The sequence below is a fragment of the Exophiala bonariae genome (genome assembly GCF_035927105.1).
Source record: "Exophiala bonariae strain CCFEE 5792 chromosome Unknown scaffold_11, whole genome shotgun sequence".
Lineage (NCBI taxonomy): Eukaryota > Fungi > Ascomycota > Eurotiomycetes > Chaetothyriales > Herpotrichiellaceae > Exophiala > Exophiala bonariae.
Window position 1 is genome coordinate 641,413 of NW_027042486.1, and position 20,886 is coordinate 662,298.

A 20,886-nucleotide genomic window follows, 5' to 3' on the forward strand; every position below is an offset into this window, starting at 1 on the left:
GCCCAAGATATTGCTTTGTAGCTATTAGATTTACAAACCTCAAATACAAGGTTAATTCCTGTCAAAAGGGGTACCTGTGTTGGTCGTTTCCATGGTGCCTGACTTCATGTTCTGTTTGATGAGAATATTGTGAATTTGATGTCTTATCGACCCAGACACCAAATATGAGCCTCGATGACAGTGACACTGAGTTTCGGAGCGTCATTCTGGGATCTACAACTACCCATTGTCGACAAGGGCATACACTCAGGTTAAGAACCCGTCGAACCCCCACCCCCCCACCCCATTCTCGGCACCATAGAATCTATTTTCCAAGCCTCAGTCTCGTTAGAACCATCATGTCATTAAGGTCGTCATTAAGAACGATCATCTATGTTGTTACAGAATGTGCCATGCTTCTCAAAAGCTGAACAAACCACTCCTCCTTTTGCCAATAGGATATACAACCAAAGCGCTCAAATACAGTCCAACACTAATTCCAATTGCCACTTGCACCATACCATATCCAACATTGAAGATCGTCCCAGAATAGACGTTCGTATTGGCTCCTCCATCTTGTGCACTCAAGAATCCCGCCGTGCCATTGTTAATGATACTGACACCCGTGGCATTCCCACTGATCTGATTGGCACTAGTAATGCCTGCGACTAGACTTCCACTTGCTGCTAGACCACTTGGCACCTGAACAAAGATTGAGGGCAACATTGCCGCAGCGGCCAGACCATGGAAAAAGCGACTGTATAGGTTGGCCATACATCCGATCACAAATGCTCCGATCGCGTTCGATACTTGTATGTTATTGGCGATGCGGGTAGAAACCCAGAAATTGGCTTGATACCCGGCGAAGGCGATCAAGGTCATGACGGGAACCTGACGCCACTTGGCCTGATTGATTATGGCTAGACATATTGCAAAGATTGGTACCCAGATAAACTTGACGTATATCAGTCTGAAGTCGAGGTTGTCGGTATTCCACCACGCAGGAATGTCACATGTCACGTCGCTTTGTGCCCCGGGGTAGATCAAGCCTAGATTTTAGCTGTCAGCAAAGGAGCACAGCAATGAATATAATACCCAGCAAGACTCACCCATGATGACACTCCCAATCAATATACCAAAACCGAGGAAGAGGGAATATATAATGGCATAGACCATTCGAACCGATCCGGCCACCATGTTCTTGCTCTGCAGTTCAAGGGCCGCACAAAGCACAGTGTAACCGGGCAAGATCAAGGCAATACTGCTTTGTGCTATTGCTGAAAAGCAGAAAACGGGCGTGCCATTATGATATATTGAACCGAGACCACGAGCGACAAATGCGATGATCACTGTAGCAAGCACCTCGAAAACATGGGAAAATTGTTGTGATCTGGTGACCACGACAAGCTGTAGGAATCCAAGCACACATCCAAGAATGAAGCTGGGTCCGAAGTCCACTGGACGAGAGGCGAACGCAAATGGCCCCACCGCTACAGCCGCCACACCGTAGGCAAAAATGCGCAACATTTCACTATGGCGTTGTGGCTTCTTCATGATAGTTTCGAGCTCGTCAGTGCCTTCTTGAGCGGTGTACTTGCCATGTATGACGCATTTATAAATTTCGAAGACGTCCTTGAATTTTCCAAGATCAACACTTTGAGATTCTCTTACCAGCGTAACTTCTGTGCTCATGGTCAACTTGTCATTGATCGATACAAGCATGGACCCGGGTAAGTAGAGAAAGTCGCCATCGATATTGAGAGCTCTTGATGACGTCTTCATATATTCTTCCAGGCGGTGGGAAGGAGCACCAACGGCCATTAACGATCGTGCCAATTTCTTCAGATATTTTCGACAGGCAATTATTTCGGCGACATCCTGAATAACTCTCTCCTCCTCTTCAGCTTGTTTTATCTGCTCTAATTTAATGTGGAAGTGCTGTGAAGTATTAGCACCTGATCTGAAAGCTTGAATAGTACATCACCTACATTACCAGGATGCTTGATCATGTCAACTGCAGTGGCAATCATACTGCTAGATGACTTTGCCCTCGGTAAATGAGGTCTGGGAACATATCCACTTGTTCCTGGAGCAGCTGCAGCAGTGGAAGCTATCGAAGCTTGTGCCAATAAAGTTGCCATGGATCCTGTGGATTGATTGTCTGAATCGTACCACTTAGGTCGCTTAGAGGGCGTAGCACGCCCAGACGACTGCCCCGAAGAATTCAAAGTTTCTGAGTTCGACCTCGAATGTGCTTTGGAGTAAGATTCTTTATGATGTGTCTTATTTTGCCCCTGGGAGGGGGCATCTTCATGGTAAAGTGGAAGGAGATTCTCATGGCGCTGCAGATTGGCCAATTTTGACGATAGAATGGCACCAAAAATCCCCGGTCGATACTCATCTGGCACAGGTACGTAGTCAACATCATGAAGACGCTTGTCGATGGCGGGTGTTGCTGTTCCAGATCTGTAATATGTAAGCCGAGGATTCATCAAGCTTATATGTTGTATCGCGGCGGCTAGACCGTCGCGATCCGCACGTCTGACGTACCTTGAATGTTCTTGCAACTGTGATAGATTGTGACCACTCGTCAGAGTTCGATATATCCGCCGTGCTTCTTCGAAGTTTTCATTCTCACGTTTCAGTGGCTTTGGCTCATCAACTTCGGTGTCGTCATCAGTCGTGTCATCGTGAAAGCTATATGGCCGCTTCTCTCGGTCAAGTGTCGTCATGGGAATATCGCCAATGTTGATCGGCCAGTCGTTGAGTGGTTTGGTCTTTGGGGATGTGTCAGGGGACGCATAATCTGCACTTTACTAGTCAGCAAGAGCAATGGGACACGGCATCAGAACCTGAAAAAGAGTTAGACATGTCTACTTGCCTCTGTGGGGGTTGTAGATAGGTGTACTAGACCCTGAGGGCACCATTGTCGTGCCGGGAGTGCTCAGTCTATTTGCCAATCGACTGGCTCGAGTCAATGCATGAGCAGCCGCAGCATTCGTTCTTCCTTCCCAATCTGGCGGAGTAAGAGTATGGTCTGCAACGTCCTCCGATATAGGCACTCGTATCTCTGGAATAGGATGGCCTAAAGTATCCCGAGGTCTGGTATCATATTGTTCATTCGAGCCTTCACCACCGTCCACAGAGAACTTGACCTTCTGAGATTGCTTCGGACCACCCTTTCCAGTCCGAATACCTGGACGGCCACTAGATCCGATATTAGCATCAGTGATGGCTACATCTTGGGCCTCTCGTGGGGTTTGTGTCGAATCGTCTGGCACTCGATTTGAGTTGGCATCAGTGGTTGTTCCAGACATGTTGTGAAGCTTGTGGGCTCAGTGAAGTGATTTACTCCGAAACGAACAAGCCTTCGTAAAAGGCGTGACGCGCGACCCGGCCTCGCGATCTCTTATCTGTGATTAGAGGAGATCATGTCACTTTGCAAAATGGAATAGATACATTGCTCAAGGAATGAGTGTTGTTCATGGTTGTCAGGAAGAAAATGCCGGCACTGAAGCAGGCTGGGTGTGCACATATCAAATGTGGCGGTGGGAAAAGAGAGATATGGGAAAGTAGAAAATCGGACCCCCCTTAGACTTAGGAAACATCCCCACTCACGCAACCCTCTGATAACGAGGTTGCTCAGCACGTGGTGGAGGCGATACACATTGACAAGTCATGACCACTGACCGGAGGTTGCTCGGATTGAGGTACATTATTATCTCAGTGGCATGTGCGTCTAGACAATGCGAAAGACAGTCCAGAAGAGCGAGTTCCACCTAAGAGACATTTGCTTATCAAGCGGGACGCAGCCGGAAGTAACACACCGAGATCTTTTGTGGGCATCAAGATTGTGCATGTGAAGAGCGAAAGGCTCCCTGGGTAGGAAAACATTTGACAAGGCTGTCCGTGCCCAGCAGACGCCCCTGGACGACTTATTCCAATGGCCGTCTCAAGGTTACGTCAGATGCATCAAGATTCGTGGATTTATGGCCACGATTGATCGAATTTTTCCTCCCTCAGGAGATGTGGCGTGATAGGAAATGGAACTGTGCCTGAACCTCATCATTCTTGGCACCAGGCACGTCTTCGGCAGGCAATTCTATTTTGACTCCATCGGCTCCACCGGGAGATAAATAATGTTGGGAGGGGAATATCCGTTTAAATGGGCAAGTCCATCTCACAGACCAGGTTTTCTGCCACTTACGAGTAGACCACGCAAGAGGTCTCCCGTCTCCCTTTTCCAAAGCACCCAGCCACTCAATAATGATGATAAGAGTCACCATGGTGCCTCGATTCGCATGTGGTATCCACGAATTATGCTGCGCTACTGGCGTGCTTGACATGAATTTCTCAGAGGAAATCTCACCCTACTATGTGTGCACCACGCAATGAGCTAGAGAAGCTGAAATAGTTCAGAGTCTGGAGTCTCTTCGACCAAGTGCTGAGCACACACTGCCAGCTCATTTCATCTCTTTCCTGCAGAGATATGCTTACTAAGCTCTAGACTGCATGATTGATACACGAATAGAATATCACATCAGGTAAAAAGGAACCGCTCGCCATTACCGTTCGTCATTCGCGATCAAGGAATGGGTGGAGTAGAGTTAACATCACAGCATGTACGACACAAATTATTCGTAATTTGAATTATATGTACATCAAGGTGGGAGCCGCATAGCTTCTAGCCCAGAACGAAAGTACTAGGTACCAAATCATTCGCGAAGGCAGTATATTCGCGCTCGGACAAGAAAGTACCTATCAGCCAAGCCTTTCACTAACCGGAGCGAACATGGAATTGACTCATTGAGCCCAACTTGGTCGGTCTGGAGCATGTGGAAACCCGAGTGCGTCATGGAGATGCTGTAGAGTCTCAAGAGCCAGCTCCTTCTGATCAGGTCTTGCTACTTTGTTCCATACGACTTGTCGGAAGGGCCATAGCACACGAAGGCCATCTGTCCAGAATGTGATTCGCTCAGTCCCGCTCGCAGGAGACAAGTTCGACCTCGATGGAGGCTGGCCCGTGACATCTTCGGACAGAAGAACAAATCTTACAGCAAGAATCTCGTCTGCCAGAGTCTGGACAGCTGCGACATGAGCCTGATATTTTGCTTGGATAATCTCCGAGGAAATTTCATGAATGTGCTCTGTGGCTAGAAGCTCACATATAGCAACATGCAGCTTCATTCGAAAAGCACAATAGAACGTCCGAAAGGATATCGTTCCAAAGTCTTTACTCATTCCGGGGTAGCCAAGCTTCGGGAACGCGAAGGTTGAGATTCTTGAAATTAGTAGGTCTGCCGTCGTATCTGTGAGATGCTCTGCCGAGTTCAAAAGCTCCAAGGGCGAGTTCGATGCGTTTGGCGCACTCCCCGTTACCATCTTACGTATCTTGGCACATAGGGCAGTGGCATCATACCCAAACCGGGTAACATGATAGGAATAAACTTCGCTATATCGAAGATCTTTCGCCAGTTCAAGAAACCAATCCAATGACTCAGGGGGACACTCCACACCCAGAACGAATGATCGAATTTGCTAAATGTGTTCAGCCTCAATTGTCGTTGAAACAATTTATCACTTACGACGCTGTTGTAAAGCAACCAGAAAACACTGCGCTCAGCAGGGGTGCGGAGGCATTTTGTGCCCCGGATTTTTAGCAATGTAACAAGGCCACGAAGGTGGGTATTCCAAAGGACTGGCCCGTTGCGGTGGACAGTAACCTCGAGTCCCGCAATCAACTGAGTAGTTGTGTTAGTTTATGCCCCATCGGTCGTGCAGAAGCTCAAATACCTCATACATGCTTAAAAGCCAGATCGATACCAGAGTCTCATCTTTGACCCGTGCAATTGAGTCGTCAAGAGCGGTATTGGTAATTTTGAGGGCTTTCCCATATGCTAATGATCTGCGGGACCGAGCCGCTGGCGTACGATAATCATTGGCTATGAAAGCATAAGAGATGGCATGACAGGTAGATACCAAGCCCGATTCTTCGTCAGAGCTGGCAGCTTTTGTCACCATCGGGGGTAAAAAGGACAAAAACCCAACAGCGGCCTGATTGTTGACACGAGCACATACTCTGCTCATGAACAGGGACAGAAGACGAGAGTTTGTGTCATCAGCCAGACCGATCGAAGGTGTTTGGGTGAAGGAGCCTAGGTATCTGGCTGCCTCGTATTCGTCAATCGCTGTGGTTGCTCCTTCAAAGGGCAACAATTCCCCTTGTCTCTCGTCAACCGAATCAGGCGATGCCCGTGAAGTCTTCGTCCGCTCCGCATCACTATGTACAGAAGCTGGAGACTTGGAGCGGGAGCCTGTACTTCCCGAGACGTCATCTGGACGTTTCCTACGTCGATCTTGGCTTGCATTCTGTACAAAGGTTGATTGGCTCTCCACGCGAAAGACGAGCGACTCATCTCGATATCCTGGACACTTTTTACCTAAACGAGTACATCTTGAACATTCTGGGCGAAGGAGATCACACTAGTGCTCGGATTAATGCAGGTGACACTGTCGTGGCTTCGAAAGCACTTACCTTTACCCTCCTTTGACGGCATAGGTGACAATCCCGGCTTGGTCTACCCACATTCGGCATGGCGAGTCAGTGGCTTCATGTATCGTGAGTTGCTGACCATCAACTGCAGCGTGCTTCACCATTTTATTCTTCCTTCCTAGCTTCCACTGTCAGGTTGCCAAATGTTCATCCATCGTTCGTACCGTTCTGTTCTGAGAGCTGAAAACGAAGCCGCAAAGCTAAGACTCAAAACGGCAGCGCCAACCGACAGCGTTTTAGAATGACGGGCGATGTTATGCCTCCAACACAGACATATCGAGAGACTGGACTTGTCTTTACAAAGTCTAGGTGGTCTTTCGGCCCCGAGGTCATCTCGGGCGACTAGCAAATGGACGGCCATCATCCGCGTCTCGCGAAACAACCTGAGGCTCAGGCCCCCAAGGGAGGCTCTGGGCGCCGCCTTTCCTATTTAGGAGGTCCATTCGATGACTAACTGTGAGGCTGTGGAGGCCTTTAAAACTTAGTGACGTCGTCCCTCACCTGGCTTTCAGCTAAAAGCTAGTCTGCTTCAGAAGCTGTTTTTATCCAGATGTCTTTCGGGAATCTGAAGTCCATCAATTTCAGCCGAGACGATCTCATAGCCACTTATCTCGTGCTACTAGCCCAGTATGGAAGTCCATTCTAGAAACCTGCACTATAGTATACTGGTCGATCGCTAACGTGTCGCGGAGTTGACCTTGAATACCAACAACATAGCCCAGATCAACACTCATCCCACTCAACGGTAATTCAGGGTCATCATGGATAGTTACATCTGCTTTAACAAGATGTACTCTGTAGGTGTATATATATGTATGCCAGCAGCCATTCTCGAGATAATTGATCATCATATTCAAGCTGTTCTGTCACCTATTTTCCTGCTCCTTGATTTTATCAATTTCCTTTCCGATACGACCACTATCTTACCTCCTTGAATCATATTGATAAGTGGAAGGACTCGAAACTATATTCCAAACATGGGTCTTTTCAACAGCGGTTCTAGTAACCATACGTGTCCAACACCCACGGACTTTGTGAAGGGTACGTCCAACACCATTCATTGGTGTTCAAGGTTGCTTTTTCCTGATGCTAACCTACGACTAGACGCCACTGAGCCGATATTTGGCAACTGGACATTCTACAAATTCAACATGGCTCTGTCGGGTTCATGCGCCGCGTTTTCGACTATATCGATATTGATACTCATGGCAAGACATGCGACTCATTATAGCAAGCCAAATGAGCAGAGCAAGTGAGTGACAAAAGCCGCCATGATTATTTATAGTAATCCTTTGTGTCATTTCTGACATGCAATCGCCTCGACTAGAATTTTGAAAATCTGTTCACTCATCCCGATATACTCCATCATATCTTTCGTCACTATTGCAGAGCCGAACTCGTTCGTTTACCTGGATCCATGGCTCGAGCTATTCCAAGCCTGGGCACTTGGGAACTTCTTTTTACTTCTCTGCGAGTTTGTGTCCCCAAGCACCCAGTATCGCGATGTATTTTTCGCCGCACTGGAGGTACCCAAGAGCCGCAGAACAAAAGGACAATCGCAGGATGGCTTAGAATGGTACAGAGTGAGTAAATGCCCTTTGGCGCAGTCCTTTTACCCAATCTTTCAGGATCCTGCTAACTGCATTGACTCGAATTAGAAAAAGTGGTTTGCGATTTTTCAATTTGTCATCGTTGCCATACTTGTCGCCATTATCACAGATATCACACAGGCTGCAAATATGTACTGCCTGACCAGCAACAAGGCCTATTTTGCACACCTCTGGGTACGTTTCAGCCCCTTGACTTGTGCAAGTGATCTCTTGCTAACCCCGCGAAAAGTGTTCTATCGTGATTAGTATCTCAATTGCGGTTGCGGTTATCGCGGTCCTCAAGTTCTTCACAGCACTAAAGAAGGACCTCAAACACCACAAGCCAATGGCGAAGTTTCTTGCATTCAAGTTAATCATCTTCCTTACCTTCTTGCAAAAGGTATGTCATGGATCCCTTGCCGCCTGTCTCTCAATCCTACTTGAGCTCATGAGACTAATGGTTCTGCTCGTCTCCCACAGATTGTTATCATGATCCTCCATTCAACCGATGTGCTCAAGGAGACATCCAAACTCAGCTTCGCGGATGTCAACATGGGTATTGAGACCATGCTAGTCTGCATTGAGATGGTCCCCTTCGCCATTTTCTTTCACTATGCATATGACGTGGCGGCCTACGACGTCTCGAAGCCACGACCATTGCCTCTGTCCGACATCACATCCCGCAGTAGTGCAGACTGCGAAGCGTATTCAGGACTTGTGAACTCCACCCAACAGTCTGGCTTTGGAAAAGACAATCGTTACAATGCCGATGCAGGAGCATACCATGGTGGCCCACTAGGTGTCAAAGCCTGGGCAAGTCTTCTGGACCCGAGGGAGATCATCCATGCTATCTTGTTCTCCTTCGTCATGCGGAGTGAAGCAAAGAAGAGGAATGGCAACGTCCTAGCTATGGGACCTATGCCTCCTGCTTACGACCCCAGGGCCCGCCGGTGATAATTCAGCCCACTTCATGGAGCATCTAGAGCCTAAAGCATAGCGTGGTGGATTGTAAGGTTTCTACCTGCCGGATCTTGTACGCTATCTCGTGTTGCACTCCATGAGTGCTCAGCGCCAGAGAGAATTGGGTCATAGGCTACAGGTACTGCATCATTTGGAGTTGAGGGAGCTATTCGCTATGGACACGTCTGTTCGCAGATATGATGGTTTTCATCTCAGGAAGCTGAGGATCCTGCATTGATGATTGTCGCGATAGATGATAGATGATAGCTTTTGCGAGAATACTAGTGTACTTTTCTTCTCCTTTTGCCTCATCGATTATCCAGCAGGATATTGACTTGTGGTTCGGATGTGAATCTTAAAACCGATCTCCTAGTTACTTGATTCATTTGCCTAGCCCATCTCCCCTTACCAAACTTGCAGATACCCGAGAGCTTAATCGGTGAGCACCTGACTAACTACAGTAGCAAATCACCGTCCATGGAACCCCAATTCCACGCAAGCCCCTATAGGTCATCAGCGGAGTGGCCAGGGTTCGCCTGGAGATGATATAGTCGTCCCTACGTCCCTACGTAAGTATGATGGTCTATCTGCAATTACCCCCGCTGGCGAATGACGACAGCATTGAATATCGTGCCACGACAAAAATGAGGGATCAATCTTTCATGTTTCAATCCCACCTACAGGCCATCGAGCAATGGGACGACCAACACCAAACAGACGCTAGTTAGCCAGCGTTATCAGAGGCGTATCCATGTCCAGCAACGCCCGAAAACTGCTTCCCAGAGGTGCCCCGCCACCCCCAATACCTCCACAACGTGGTGTTAGTGGCTCGAAATCCAGAGCGAACATTTCCATCGCCTGTAATCCATGTAAAGCGGCACGGTCAAAGGCAAGGCTGAAAGGCTACCTCATCCGATAATATTCTACGGTACTGACCGGTGTCTAGTGCCAGGAAACAAAGCCTTGCGACCGGTGTGTTGCCAAGGGCATCACATGTGTTTTCGATGAGACTCAAGATGGCCGACGAGGCCGTAAACGCCTCCTCGACGACTTGGCTGATAAGGCCGATGCACTGGACACCATCATGCGCTCCCTCAAGGCCTCCGATGACGATTCACTTCAAGACCTTGTTCATCTTATTCGCACTGAGCGACCACTGGATAATGTTGTTGAGCAAGCCAAACGCATTCTGGCCCGGAACGAGTTGCGCAGCAAGTCGAGATATCGCTTACGACAGGCTGTATTGAGAATCGCATCACTTGTCGATGAGCCGCCGTACCGAGTTCCGGCGCAGCCGTGGACCACGGTCATAAATGATGACGAAGCCGTCTCGCATTTGATTTCTGTTTATTTTACCTGGCATCATCACGGCTACCCTTCTGTGGACGAGAGGTGTTTTATGCAAGCGATCAATGCGAAGAACTTATCCAGCCCATACTGCTCTCCATTCTTGGTGAATGCGATGCTCTTCGTCGCTTGTGTAAGTACATATCTCTCGTTTCAATCTGTCATTTATACCAATCATGGCTAGATGTACACCGATCATCCTTCGGCGTTTGCGGATCCTGAAGACGGATCAACTAGAGGTGCGCATTTCATGGAAGAGACAATACGACTGTGGACTCTTGAAGAGGGCCGGCCCTCGCTCGCCAACCTACAAGCATTTCCGGCTTTCATTTCCGGGTATGTGTTCTTATTGTCCAGCTTGACCATTGTAAGCTAAGTAAGCAGCCTCGTTTTCCTAGGTAAAGATCAAGTTGGCATTTTTCACACCAGCCAATCGCTCAATCTGGCGACAGAGCTTGTCCAATTGGTCAAAAAAAACCAGAAGCAGGGCAGGCGCGACTTCTTGGAACCTGATTTCCAAAAGTCATATCAACGAGCTCTCTCAGCAATCTTCTCCCTCCAGACGTCAGTCCTAATCTCTCACTTAGACGTCAAGCGATCCTAACGATAGCAGTGAGGTTGCAATTGCCTGGATGAAACCGTTCAACATACAGTACCCAGCATGCCCAGCCGAATACACCGAATCGGAGCTCCGCATGCAGACGTTGTGGCAACCCTGCCCAGGCACTGAGTCAAAGGTCGTCATCCATCCATGTTTGATCGATGCCGAAAGATTTCGCCTATTTGTCATTGCATCCCGGACTCTACCAGTGGTATTGAGCGGCAATGCACAAGATAGCCCCCTGCCAAATTATGTCATCCTGGATAGGCAAGAGAGACAGGATCGCTTAACTGAGATTGAAGAGCAGTTGCTCCAGTGGTATCAAGAGTTGCCCAAGATCTTGCAAATTCAACCGCAATCGGCAGGAGATGCAACGCCACCAGGGCCTCTGGTCGACCTTCAGTGAGATTCACTCAATTGATGACAACGCAGCTAACATATAGATAGTCTTGCATACCACTCCTTCCAGATCAATGTGCAAAGCCTCATGCTTCGCGCCCGTGGAAAAGATGACCCAGAGAGACGTGATGCAGAGGGAAAAATAATACTGGCATCTCAAAAGAATGCCGCTCTCCTTGAATGGCTACAGCGTACTGTCACTCTCAAGCACTACAGTGTCTATGTTGGGCAGGCGTCCTCGCTCTCAGTCTTCAATTCTCTCGAGTTTCTCGACCGCCCAGAGAGTGCCAAGACCTTTCACATCTTCATTGTTGCGTTGAGCTCCATATCAAGACGCTGGACGCTGGTCCGTGGAATCGTAAAGGTGGTATGGATTATGTTGAAGGAACGCGAACTAGACAAATACCTTGAACCCGCAACAGTCAGTCTTCTGAAGCTTGGTGCTGTGGACAATTGGGGTTCAAAAGATCATGAGCTGTTCGAGAAGTGCGCCTATCCAAATTACGCGGCAATTGAAGAGAAAGGTCGTGATCTCGTTGAGTTGGGGGATCTCTTGCAACAATATGCACAGCTACAGTTGGGAGATGATCATGACCCTGTTTAGTTTGTTCACTAAATATGGTATGGGATCGTGGAGTTGGCATCCGAGAGACGGATTTTGTGATTGTTATGTCGGTCAAACCGATCAAGGGCTCCTACTGCACATGCTGATTGATGGTCGCATCCTAACGTGGTAGACTTGGGGAGGAATCTGAATATCTCTGACACAACTTAGAGCAGAACTTTGAGTTTTAGCATAGTGTAAAATATGTAACACCACTGCCGAAGGAAGTCAGAACGTACGTTAAGATCTGGCGGGGACAGAGAACGCCTTGTCAAGGCGTTAAGTACGAGGTGCCTGTGACTTATGTTGCCCCACGCCAACTAACTAATATGAGACCCTTGTTGAGTCTCTGAGGAGTGGTTGGGTTGGAACTCGCAGCCAAGCGAGCTGCAACTTCAACTCAGATCACAGATAAGTAAGAAGTTCCCTGGCCATTTGACGCCTCGTAAAGTCTTCTCACTTTCCTGCTGGCTGTCCATCAGCAGCACACCCATTGCTAAAACCGTTTGGACACTCAGCCTCACAACAGGCCGCCATCATCATGATTGTCCACCATGCCAATCTAACATGAACTTTCACGGCTCCTACATAGAAACTCTGTGAATTTTCAGCCATTCTCAGCCTGATTGAGAATTTCAATTCGCATTCATCGTCGCACAGAACTAATGTGTTATCCTCTGACACCATCACAGTTAGTCAGAGATTGAGTCATAGAATCATCGCTGTTCAGGGATGGCTTCAAATCCTTCTCTGCCCATCGAGCAATATCATGTCGGTATCATCTGCGCACTTCGTCATGAGATGGCAGCTGCGATTGCAACCTTGGATGAAAGACACCAGCCGATTGCTTTTCAAGACGTTCTGGACCCTAACAACTATGTTTTGGGCAGAGTCCATCGCCACAACGTGGTTATTGCGTGCTTGCCTGCCGGCATCTACGGGACAAATGCGGCAGCTAGAGTTGCTAATGATATGCTGAGGACCTTTCAAGGCTTACGCATTGGGTTGATGGTAGGCATTGGAGGCGGAATCCCTGACCTCGAGAAGGGCATTGATATTCGTCTTGGTGATGTGGTGATCAGTCAACCTGACAAGACTTCTGGAGGAGTGATCCAGTATGACTTAGGGTCAAACCAAGGAGAAGGGCAATTCGAGCGTAAAGGGTTCCTGAAACCACCACCAACTTTACTACTCTCCGCACTTTCAACATTGCAAGCAGAGCACGAACTTAACGACAGTGCAGTACCACAAATTCTGGAGGACATGGTAGCAAAGTATCCCAAATTACTAAAGACTGGGTACCGTTACCCTGGCGACGAACACGACACTTTGTACTGCTCACTATGTGACGGGTCCATTCCTTCTAGCCAATGTGATGCTTGTAACGATGGGAAAATTGATAGGCTGATCCGCGAGGACAAGTCACCATTCTTTTGGTATGGAATCATTGCTTCAGGGAATCAGGTGATAAAGGATGCAGCCGAAAGGAACAAGATCGGCCACGAATTCGGTGTCATTTGCGTGGAAATGGAGGCAGCTGGCTTGATGAACGACTTCCCTTGCATCGTCATTCGAGGTGTATGTGACTACGCAGATCGTTGCAAGAACGACGGATGGCAGAAATACGCAGCACTGGTCGCCGCTGCATATGCAAAAGAGTTACTTGGTTACATCTCACCACAACAAACAAGCATGGAGAAACCGATCCAAGATATGCTTGGTAAGTGAGCGCCATAATCCATTGGAACTTACCACTGATGGTTGCACCCTGTCCCAACTAGGCTGTCTTGATACCCGTCTAGTCGAACAATCAAGTCTCATAGCGGAGCATCTTCTTGAGGTCAAGATTGAGAATCAAAAACAAGATCAGCGATATCTTGGGGGAAAATCCGATCGATGTCTTCAGGTGTTCAAGACAAGTACCTATGAACTATTTAAAGACCTCAATCCTGATCGGGCAAATGGTACTTGCCAATGGGTTCTATGTCATCCGCAGTTCATTAGTTGGTCTTCCAGCTCATGCAACGACCTTTTATGGATTTCGGCAGACCCAGGCTGTGGGAAATCTGTCCTCACGAAATCGCTAGTGGATAACGAACTTCGAAGTACAGATAGCCATACCGTCTGCTACTTCTTTTTCAAAGATAACGACGAGCAGGACGCCTTAGCCACGGCTCTTTGCGCCTTGCTCCATCAGCTATTTGTACAACAATCTCAGCTTATTCGACATGCTATGCCAGGCTGGGAGAAGAATGGTGATCATATCACGAAGGAGGTCTCTGAGTTGTGGCGCATACTCCTTGCTGCAGGAATGGATCCCGAGGCGAGGGACGTAACTTGCATATTTGATGCTCTAGACGAATGTCAACCGACCGACCGTCAAACATTAATAGCGATGATCTCCAACTTCTATACACAGATATCAGCCGCCACAGGCTCGAAAAGAAGCATAGGCAGGTTGAAGATACTTGTGACAAGTCGCCCATACGATGATATCGAAATAGACTTCCTAAGAGGACTGGAGAATCTTCCAACAATTCGGCTGCGAGGTGAAGAGAAAAATGATCAAATCAGCAACGAGATCGACAGAGTAATTCGGATGCGAGTGGATAGACTCGCAAGAGATCTATTACTAAATGATCAAACCAAAGGCCTGCTCGAAACTAAACTGCTCGAGATGGAACATCGCACCTACTTATGGCTTCACCTAGCAACTCAGAGCATATACGAGACATATCGCAACAGTCTAAAACCCGAGCATGCAGCAATCAGCCTACTTCCTTCCAGCGTTGAGGATGCTTATGAGAAAATTCTCAATCGTGTCAGCATAGGGCAAAGAGACATTGTGAAAAAAATTCTCTTAATTGTCGTTGGAGCACGTCGACCACTTACTATCGAAGAGATGGCTATCGCTCTTGGGATAGCTATATCACCCGACTCTGAGTCTCTTTCACAGGTACAACTCGACAGCGTAAGACTCAAGGATCGTATTCGAGACTGGTGTGGGCTTTTTGTTTTCATCAACCACGAGCGAATTTATCTAATCCACCAGACAGCCAAGGAGTTCTTACTGCGTGGTGGTGAATCTGTAGCGCCTCTGTTCGGATGGAAGCAATGTCTACATTCAAATGAAGTTGAGAAAGAGATGGCACGAATATGTGTTCAATATCTCCTGCGAGAAGAAGTCGTATCTTTGATGCCTAGTATTCTTCACAAGTTGACAGAGATTCAGGACCAATCTGATATCAAACTTGTCTGGGACGGCGCCTTTCAACAATTCCTAGCGTACACAACAGAATACTGGCCCGCTCATCTACGAGATGCTGAACTGTCAGCAGAAGAACATGGTCTCATGGCCAATGTTCAAGCTCTATATGACAGTCGCAACTCCATCAATCATCCATGGTTTGGTATCTTTCGGCACATTTGTCAGGGACGTGGTATACCACCTAAACTGAATTTAGTACACCTTGCTGCATTTCTTGGACATGTCCAAATATTGAGAACGACGCTAAAATCGAAACAGTGCCCTAACCTCAATGAAGTTGACAACACCGGTCGGACTGCACTAACCTGGTCAAGCGAGGAAGGTTATGCGGATATCGTGCGTCTCCTCCTCGAGCATGGAGCCATTATCAATTCTCATGGCGTTGGAGAAGTGGCTTTCGAGCATAACCCACTATTCATTGCAATAGAAATAGGACATGAGAAAGTTGTAGAGACGCTACTCGATTGGGCAGTGGGCACCAGTACTGGTGCCAACACCAACGGAGAGATCTTCACTGCAAAACAACTTAGCTATGCGCTCGTAGGCGCATCACGGTATGGACATCCGAATATCGTAAAGGTGTTACTTGAACACGAAACCGAGGTCAACTTAGAGGAAGAGGCTTACGGTAATGCCGTCATCCATGCGTCGGTCAGGAATAACGTGGAAGTCGTGAAGATACTGCTTGACCATGGAGCCGATGTCAATTTCCAAGAGGGATACTGGGGTAATGCCGCCATTGCAGCCTCGTTCATCAATAACGCTGCAGTCCTGGAAATACTCCTTGAATATGGAGCCGATGTCAATTTCATAGCGGGCGCCTATGGCACTGCCATGATCGCAGCATCGGTCAAGGGTAATTTAGAGATCCTGGAAATGCTGATTGAAAACGGAGCCGATGTCAACGTCAAAGCGGGAGACTATGGCACTGCTGTCATCGCAGCATCGATCAACGGTCATTCGGAGATACTGAAGATTTTAGTTGAACACGGAGCAGACGTCAAATGCACAAGGGTCTTTTACTCTTTCAGCACTTCAAGAAGCGTCACGGTCGAAGAATGCGGAAATCGTGACGATTCTGCTCGAGCATGGGGCAGATGTCAACGCTAAAGGGAGTTATGGGACTGCGTTGAAAATAGCAGAAGACGAGGGCGCTACAGGCATTGCAGAGCTGCTCAGACGATGGGGAGCTACATCTCTTGACGAGACGTAAGCATGAACAGGTCTTCCCACTTGCCTCAAGCAGGCTGTTTCCGGAAAGCTGACGTGAAGCAGAAACGATGAGCCCGCCGATGAGCCCGAAGAGTCTGACAGAGACTTGGTCCGATGATGACCCTTGGTACTTTTGAGGGAGATGGAAAAAGATCCATACAGTCACCGCCACAAGAGTTTGGCAGTTATGCTCTACACGGATAGGTTTGCTATCACCTTGTGAGATGGCTACAGGGGAAATAAGTTCGTAGTTTCTACAATCTAGGTTCCACGCTGACTACCATGTGAAACTGCGATTTTTCAGCCTTGATCACGCTAGTGGAGAAGTGATGGAATTCATGATTCATTGTTGGGCGGAAATATTATAAACATTGGCCGAAATTAAATACCGCGAGACTCAGCTAGACTGTTATCTTTCCATGAGGCGACACCGAACACCATTGCTATCATGACTGGGACATATCAAAAAAAAAAATACAAGACATATATCATCGATCAAAATGCGGAGAAGACATGATCAAGGAGCCGGCAAACCTCTTCCAGCCTCAAGATCAGGGTCAAGGTTCTGACGTGTACGAATAGGATCTCCCACCACACCATGATGAGCCACAGCCGTATCATCGCTACCTCTGCTATATCCAGGGTTGCGCGTGGGTGAAAGCCCAGGAGCAGTCTTGTCCGAGTGAAACTGGTCGGGATGACGACCAGGCTTCGGGATGACCTTCCTCTCCACACCTGATGAAGGATCAAAAGCTCGACCTTCATTGCCTTCACCGTCTTGCTCAGGGTTGACTGTCTCATACTCGAGGGCTTTGATGAACATGTAGAAGCCGGATGCGAGCAAGGCACCGAGGATAGGCCCGATCCAGTAGATCCAGTGGTAACTGTTGAAGGTGCGGAGGACGACGCATGGACCGAAGGATCGGGCTGGGTTGAGACTACCACCAGTGTAGTAGACACCCATGAGCTCGGCGATGAAGAGGGAGAGGCCGATGCCGATAGGGGTGATGAATGTCGCACGATGTTTCTCCGCCGCGAGCATGAAGATCGTGAATACTAGTTGCGCGGTGAGGAACATCTGTGGTGTGTGTCAGTTGACTACTTGATTAAAAGAGTGGAAGGCATCAGCACGAACCTCAATGAAGAGACCTTGGACCACGGATGTGCCACCACCAAGTTCTGTTCGAACATTCAGGGGCCCAGGGAGCATGCATGAAACGACTGCCGATGCAGCAATGCCACCCAGGACTTGGGATACCATGATCAGTAACCCTCGAGTGTATGGCAGCGCTCCTACAATCATCATGGCAATGGAGACCTTTCAGAGACCACTATTAGCAGATTTCACGGACGCAGAGACAGGGAGCCGAAGGGGAAACGTACAGCTGGATTGAACAAGCCACCGCTGATGCGGAAGAACACCCAAGCATTGACGGCCAGAGAGAAACCGAAGCATAGAGCGATGAACAGCAGTTTGGCGGGGTTGGCAGCGAGATCGACAGGCTGGCCTTCCTGGGGAGCAGCATTGACGACGTTGGTCCCGCCGAGGGCGAAAAGGAGGAACAAAAATGTGCCTGCGAACTCGCCTGACATGGCCACGAAATGGTTCTTTGCAGCTAGAGGCAACATACTGATCATCGGGACTCGGCGGGAGACCAGTGTCTCATCGTCCTCTGGAATATTGTCTCTACGCTTCTGCCATGGTAGGCGGATCTGCCGGCCTGGTCTGTCGATATTCATGGCTGCGGGTCAGGTTTAGATCTCTATTTTGGGCAGAATATTGAAATTTGTGGTTGAGGAAAGGAACAGTTGGGAGCTTCAAGCCACCACGGGGTATATATGCGCCCTGAGTGAGGGCGGCATATAGAAGTCGTCATGCAACGAAAGAGCCTTGTCCCAATGACGCATGGTATACCCTGGGAAACCAACACGGGGATTTTTCCAAACGGGATGGGCATCCTCGTCCGGTCTCGATGATCCCTTGACATGGGGTACGAAAGTAGTTACCATGTCATCGTGCATGTGCTAAGCGAAGACTTTACATCCAATCGCCTAAGCATGATCGCCCGCCATGAATGGCCAAGCGATCCAATTGTGGCGCTGGCATCGCGATCGGGGAATTTGGTATGGCGATACCCCCCAACTTCGATGCTGTGTCTGGAAGTGGGCAGCCGGGGGATGACCTCACGAAAACGTGAGGGTGGCCACGTCGCATGGGAATCCATGCTGGAGAAGTGGCTGACAGGAGAAAGGTTATCTGAACTTATAGCGTGCTTCGTACCTCGTAGCGTTCAGTTACTGGTATGTGCATACTCTTTGCAATCTCTACTGAAGTTTTACGTCCACAGGCTTTGACAAGGAGTTGACAGCATGACAGGGACTTACCCGCCGAGGAACCTACGGAGCAGCTAAAGCATTCTCCGGAGGTAATTTTACAATTGCTTTAACTGTGCACAAAGGATTGTATCTCGTTACGATGTGTGCGATCGACACTGAAGAATGGGGAATGAATGGGAAAGACACCGCCACAGCACCACTTCGTATCGACCATGAGGATCGGCATGGAACGACACCAACGGGGTAGATCGGGGTGTGGCTGGTGAAGCCTGAATCTCTTATACTTTCCCTTTCCCGCATCGTGCTCATAAACCCACCTGCAAAAGTTCAGAAATGACGTGGATGGTGGGATGAGAAGTGGGATTGACTTTCAAACATCGCCACGCAGGTTTCCACACTCATGATCGAATCTGGCATTTTGATCATGTGTAAACGATCAATGGATAGCGAGGGATAGATCCATGTCAGAAGAAAGAGAGTTGTAAAATTGATTGCAGGAGGCTACAAGGGTTTTGAGATAGGATGGCGACTCGCATTGACCTGACCTGACCCCCAAGGGCCGTGATTATCTTAGGTTTCTACCTGTGACTAGACACGAGTGACTGAGAGAGGTAGGTTTGGCCTGGTTCTTGATCCTCGCAATCATCACCAGCAATGTGCCGGAAAAGTACTCCAGTGCTAAACTTCTGACCCACTAAGGGGATGCAAGTGGTGTTGGACGTGAGACGAAAACCAATGAGAGACATGGAGTGAGAACAAGAAGAAGGCTGAATCGTTCAAGTTTAGGCTCTGTGTCGTAAAGAGTTGAAAATCCAGCGACAGTCTACCATACCCACTTTGACACCTGCAACACCTGGCGCTAATAAATCTCCCTCTCACTTCGCCAATTTTCAGATCACTTCATGTCTATGAGTTGATCTGCACTCCGGGTTCATTGACAGCTCAGTCGACAATTGTCTTGCTGACTCAATTATTTGAAGTCAAAACATTCTTCGGCCTGCTTGGAGTGGCGATCAGTGGCGTGAGCTTCGAGAGCCTTGCGTGCGGTGGTGCTCTGGAAGGTTTGGAAGCAGGTCTTGCATTTGTAAGTTTGTGCAGCTGCGTTCTGTTTATTCACGATGGGAGCATCTAGTCAGCAAAGGATAGAACCCAAGGGAAATGCGATTGAAAAACCAGAGCTGGAGACAAAACTGTGGCTAGAGTATATGTTTATAAAAACTCATGACTGGTCGTATGGCATATCGTAACGATGCAATGTCATCCATCCGTTCTTATCCATCAATCGCTCGACTCCTAGTGGAATTGCAAAACACGACATCACGTGGGTTTGGGAAGGATTGAGAATTGGCATGGATATGTCAGAGGTCCAACATCAACATAAGACGACGCCAGGACATTGGCATATCAAGAACCCTTTAGAGCAAGCGCAGAGGCTTGAAAAACGGAACAATAGAGGGTGGTGATAGCGAAGATGATGATGGAAGATAAATGTTGATGAATGGAAACTTACTGCTTTCAATTGACTGGCAGGGCCCTTGGGACCTTTGTCTGCATTGCGCTCGCGCTTCTGCTGGGCTCTGGCACCGTTACCCATGATTGGTTGACTGATCGATTCTTGTTGTATTGAAGACTCGAATTTGTGAGGATGAAGAAAAAGCGGATGGAGAGATGAAATGTAGGATAAGGCTGAGAGCTGTCAGATTGAGAAGAAAGAATGAGAAAAAAAAGTAACAAGTGGCAAAACTGGTGCTGAGGCAGGCAGCGCTGCAGTGGCCGGGCATGTGGTTCGTAGAACACGATCCGATAGGTGCGAAAATGACCAACGGCGGTGAGGCCCGGACGCGTATAAAACATTTTCCGAAGGCTAAAGGCATTTTCGAAACGTCCAACTAAATATGAGTGAGGGGCAGTCACCACGCGTGACTATCAGTTGTTTGGCAAGGAGCGATCCTCCTTATCCTCCTCCAGTGCAGTCATGTTGTTTCCTTCTTTCTTCAACTACTCACACCTCTATGTGGTGCTAGATGCATTTGACTG

At 48.3% G+C, this 20,886-nt stretch overlaps 7 protein-coding genes across 7 annotated transcripts; 3 read left to right on the forward strand and 4 right to left on the reverse strand.

The window, feature by feature from the left end:
• Window positions 1-399: 399 nt before the first annotated feature.
• LTR84_001894 (uncharacterized protein) lies at window positions 400-3,296 on the reverse strand (the record flags this gene model as incomplete). The annotated part of the gene is made up of 4 exons (XM_064845512.1): window positions 400-1,028; window positions 1,089-1,917; window positions 1,968-2,790; window positions 2,857-3,296. 4 exons carry the CDS (start codon window positions 3,294-3,296, stop codon window positions 400-402), a joined length of 2,721 nt encoding a protein of 906 aa, XP_064707057.1.
• A 1,486-nt stretch (window positions 3,297-4,782) lies between these two features.
• LTR84_001895 (uncharacterized protein) lies at window positions 4,783-6,536 on the reverse strand (the record flags this gene model as incomplete). The annotated part of the gene is made up of 4 exons (XM_064845513.1): window positions 4,783-5,517; window positions 5,565-5,720; window positions 5,773-6,404; window positions 6,515-6,536. The coding sequence occupies 4 exons, from the start codon at window positions 6,534-6,536 to the stop codon at window positions 4,783-4,785; spliced, it is 1,545 nt and encodes a 514-aa protein (XP_064707058.1).
• Window positions 6,537-7,509: 973 nt separating this feature from the next.
• LTR84_001896 (uncharacterized protein) lies at window positions 7,510-9,075 on the forward strand (the record flags this gene model as incomplete). The annotated part of the gene is made up of 6 exons (XM_064845514.1): window positions 7,510-7,573; window positions 7,637-7,784; window positions 7,860-8,115; window positions 8,191-8,316; window positions 8,372-8,521; window positions 8,602-9,075. 6 exons carry the CDS (start codon window positions 7,510-7,512, stop codon window positions 9,073-9,075), a joined length of 1,218 nt encoding a protein of 405 aa, XP_064707059.1.
• Window positions 9,076-9,832: 757 nt separating this feature from the next.
• Window positions 9,833-12,032, forward strand: LTR84_001897 (uncharacterized protein; the record flags this gene model as incomplete). The annotated part of the gene is made up of 7 exons (XM_064845515.1): window positions 9,833-9,901; window positions 10,028-10,561; window positions 10,613-10,764; window positions 10,813-10,826; window positions 10,881-10,992; window positions 11,042-11,431; window positions 11,477-12,032. 7 exons carry the CDS (start codon window positions 9,833-9,835, stop codon window positions 12,030-12,032), a joined length of 1,827 nt encoding a protein of 608 aa, XP_064707060.1.
• A 732-nt stretch (window positions 12,033-12,764) lies between these two features.
• On the forward strand, window positions 12,765-16,410 carry LTR84_001898 (uncharacterized protein; the record flags this gene model as incomplete). The annotated part of the gene is made up of 2 exons (XM_064845516.1): window positions 12,765-13,752; window positions 13,835-16,410. 2 exons carry the CDS (start codon window positions 12,765-12,767, stop codon window positions 16,408-16,410), a joined length of 3,564 nt encoding a protein of 1,187 aa, XP_064707061.1.
• A 619-nt stretch (window positions 16,411-17,029) lies between these two features.
• Window positions 17,030-18,252, reverse strand: LTR84_001899 (uncharacterized protein; the record flags this gene model as incomplete). The annotated part of the gene is made up of 3 exons (XM_064845517.1): window positions 17,030-17,590; window positions 17,648-17,830; window positions 17,896-18,252. The coding sequence occupies 3 exons, from the start codon at window positions 18,250-18,252 to the stop codon at window positions 17,030-17,032; spliced, it is 1,101 nt and encodes a 366-aa protein (XP_064707062.1).
• A 1,567-nt stretch (window positions 18,253-19,819) lies between these two features.
• LTR84_001900 (uncharacterized protein) lies at window positions 19,820-20,443 on the reverse strand (the record flags this gene model as incomplete). Its single annotated transcript, XM_064845518.1, has 2 exons — window positions 19,820-19,954; window positions 20,360-20,443. The coding sequence occupies 2 exons, from the start codon at window positions 20,441-20,443 to the stop codon at window positions 19,820-19,822; spliced, it is 219 nt and encodes a 72-aa protein (XP_064707063.1).
• Window positions 20,444-20,886: the final 443 nt, after the last annotated feature.